This window comes from Notothenia coriiceps, unplaced genomic scaffold (assembly GCF_000735185.1).
Source record: "Notothenia coriiceps isolate Sejong01 unplaced genomic scaffold, NC01 NC01_scaffold00033548, whole genome shotgun sequence".
NCBI lineage: Eukaryota > Metazoa > Chordata > Actinopteri > Perciformes > Nototheniidae > Notothenia > Notothenia coriiceps.
The window spans coordinates 1319-4779 of NW_011366249.1; the positions used below are offsets into that span (position 1 = coordinate 1319).

At 40.0% G+C, this 3461-nt stretch overlaps 1 protein-coding gene across 1 annotated transcript; it reads right to left on the reverse strand.

The window, feature by feature from the left end:
- Positions 1 to 240: 240 nt before the first annotated feature.
- LOC104961643 (dipeptidyl peptidase 1-like) lies at positions 241 to 2315 on the reverse strand. Its single transcript, XM_010789970.1, has 3 exons — positions 2134 to 2315; positions 1128 to 1283; positions 241 to 415 (listed from the first exon to the last, which is right to left on the reverse strand). Exons 1-3 carry the CDS (start codon positions 2241 to 2243, stop codon positions 256 to 258), a joined length of 426 nt encoding a protein of 141 aa, XP_010788272.1. The 5' UTR covers positions 2244 to 2315; the 3' UTR covers positions 241 to 255.
- Positions 2316 to 3461: the final 1146 nt, after the last annotated feature.

The window sequence follows — 3461 nt, forward strand, 5'->3', positions numbered from 1 at the left end:
AACAGTAAAAAAGCTTCAAAGTAAAAGGTTAATGTATTCTTGTATTAATATCACTATATAAGCATACTAAGTTACATCGGTTATCTGTTCATTAAGGCTGTCTTTTCACACTAAAATGGTCCTGACGTCCTCTACAGTGGACATACTGTAACATTTAAAATTACATTACATTTAAAAAGTCTAAATTGCAAGATGTTTTTTTAACCATAAACAGGTAGGAGAAAAAAATAAATAATTGGAAGACACTTTTTTTCCTCAGTTCCAGGAGGATATGAGGGACAGCAATTGAGTTTCACCTTGATTTCGCACAGGACTGACAAAGTTAACGCCATTAACGTTCCTCCAATCCCAGCGCTCAGGTAGAGCAGCCGCCATCTTGGCCAAACCAGCTTTGACTGGCATAGGCCGAACACGCCTAAAGAGAAAAAGTAAGAATCAGAATTAAATAAAAATGATGTTAAGACATTTTGCATGGAAAAACTGTTTTAAACAGAACGCCTCATACTATAGAAATGAAGGCATGACAACTTAAAGGTGGATCTGTTAAACCAAGTAATATCGGAATGTTTTAACAGATGGGTTCAATTCAAGCAGAAGTCCATTGTACTGTTCTTACTACCATTGTAAGAATGTGTTCGTTCTGAAGGATTAGGTCTCTAAAAGATAGCCAATGGACTTTGGAGCCCTTATAACGCATTCCATTAGAATGAAAAGAAAAGGCCAACATAAACGTTTTGGATATTAGAATAGGCAAGGCAAAACCAGTTTATTTATATAGCCCCTTTCAACACAAGGTAATTCAAAGTGCTTTAAGAAATAGTGCAGCTGAATCACATTAGAAATTGACAATGCAATAAAATCCCTTCCACATTTGCAACCATCTGCCAATATCCGTCATCTGTTCAGTTGATGGTGTACTGGTAGTGTGTATAAAAGCACTTCCACACACCTCCTTACTAAATGAATGCAACAAGCTAAGCAGGGCTCATTTTAAACGTAATAATTATTGGTTTAAATAGTAATTGAGCACAATAGTTATGACATAGGAGACAAATATGACTTATTAATGTGCATTCATGTGTTTTTCCCATTGTGATATACTATGGGAGATGCAGGTGATCACTCACTGAGGGATGCGGGAGGCGGGCCCTCCTGCGCGGTACTGCAGCTCCCTCAGAGTGAACAGCTCGTGCTCGGGGTAGGCCGCAGCCTTCCAGGACTTCTGGACAGAGTTGATTAAATCAACAAAGTCCAGGTTGTGTTTGTACGGCTTCTCGAGCAGCCTGGAGGTTGAACACAGTCACATATAAAGGTATTGTGTGTCACACAAACAAAAGCAAAAAAGCTGGGTTAAAAGCTCAAATGACCTTACCAATGTTAGATAGTTAACATGTACAGCTTTGACAATATGCAGACATCTGACTACTGTGCAATAAAATAGTACAGAAGCACTGCAATAAGAAACTATAACATCTGCTAGTACAGTTTAACTTGGAATAAAGACCTGCTAAGACATTGTCCAGTTTTTGATACAACTTCATAAAAGAGGTTTACAGCTAAATTGTTCCCTGGAGTGCTAAGGACATCATTCAAATTTGATGGTAGGAAAACTCCCAACACCATAAGTGTATTTTTCATCCAGATTACTATCTGACAAGGCAGACCTACAGAGTTCACACCCTCAACTACAGAATCATGTGCAGAAAATATCCACGCCAGCCAAGAGACAACTTGTCAAATGTGACAAAAGTTGTCACAACTTGCATGCTGGATACCTGCAGATTGTGTTATTTACAGATTATAATTGCAAAGTATAAATGTTTCAGTAGCTATTGTAAGCCTCCTCCATGTGAGGAAAAGTAAGGAACGGTCATGCTTTAATATCAGATATGAATTTAGATTCCAGGCCCTTATGAATGGCCTACTGAGGGTGAGGGTTCTCATCACAGAAGGGACTAGAAATGTATAAATAAAGCGGAAAGGTCAAAACTGCAGAGTTCACTGAAAGCAGAGATCCTCAGCATTGCATGTGTTTAGAGACTCTATACAATAATATTCCGATGTTTTGCTCTCTAGTTTGTGTAAGTTACGTTAGCTTGAGTACCCACTACCGAGCTATTATAATGTACGTACCTGCTGCTGAAGAGTGGTTTGTAATCTATTTGGGGTGGTACTGATTTCACTTTCTTCCCCACGAAACAGGCCCAGTTGTGTCCCAGGACATCATGGACCCACCCCGGCATGGTCTGGTCACAGTAGCTGGTCACCTTAGGCCCGTCTTCAGTGTACTGCAAGTGAAGTGAGACAATCAGATTAGTCGTTTGGTGTCCAATATGCAATTGTATGTAAATACAAAACCTGAATGATTAGATTATTTCCTAAAGTAATATATTTTCAAAACATATTTCGTTATTATGTTCCATCCAAAGCCTTAATCAACAAAAACCTCCCTAATCCTCACAACTTGCTACTTTTAGCCAAGTCAAGTCTAGAAAAATAGGGAAGTTGAATAAATATGAACAGCTTTAATCCAATCACGGGTTAGAAACAGACAGGCTATAGGCTTGTTTGAGACAAGCGAGACCTGCGCAATTTCGATCAACGTCTTGCTCGTGCGTTGCATGATGGTTAGTCATTTTGTCCGACCTGCTCTGGAGGCTCGCCTCACATGAGACGTTGAAATCTCGCGGGACAAAGACGCCCGCAGCCTTGAGAGCGAGGCGAGGCGCGGCGAGGCGGCGCAGTTCCTCTCCACGGGCTGCGGAAGCGAAATGCTTGATGGGAAACGACTCGCTGGTATCTCGAGCTGAGCGCTCATTGGTGGTTTTTACCACGTGCTGCTGATGAAACTCTCCAATTGGCTCGGCAAAAGTTTGTTGTTGTTTTGTGTCAGTTTTACGTCGCCACTTCCATTCACATTTTTCATAATTGTTCCACAATGTTTATCATCATGAAATTAATATCTATATATGTTATACTATACTTGCACTGCTTACCGTTTTCATACTTTATATATCTTAGCATATTCATACACACTGTTCATACTGCTCACAGGCTGCTGTGTATATCTAGTGTATTCATACCCCTCACTGTTTATTCATCATTCAATTCATTCTATCTTTTATTCTGTAGATTGTGTACACTAGTTTTCACTTTACTGCTTGTTGCACTCCTGGTTGGAAGCTAAACTGCATTTCGTTGTCTCAGTACCTGTAATATGTGCAATAACAATAAAGTTTAATCCAATCTTGAGCAGGAACAAATGTATTTACTTAGTACATATCTGACATTAACGATTAAACACATGTGTGCATTCTTTAGAAATGCAAACCGAGTCAAGCCGACTCCGGAGGTGGCGGTATGCACCTTAAAGTTGTTTGCAATCCGCCAAAAAACCGAGAGAAGAAGAAGAAAAAGGCGAAGAAGAAGAAGGCGAAGAAGAAGAAGCCGACTCGGAGCTG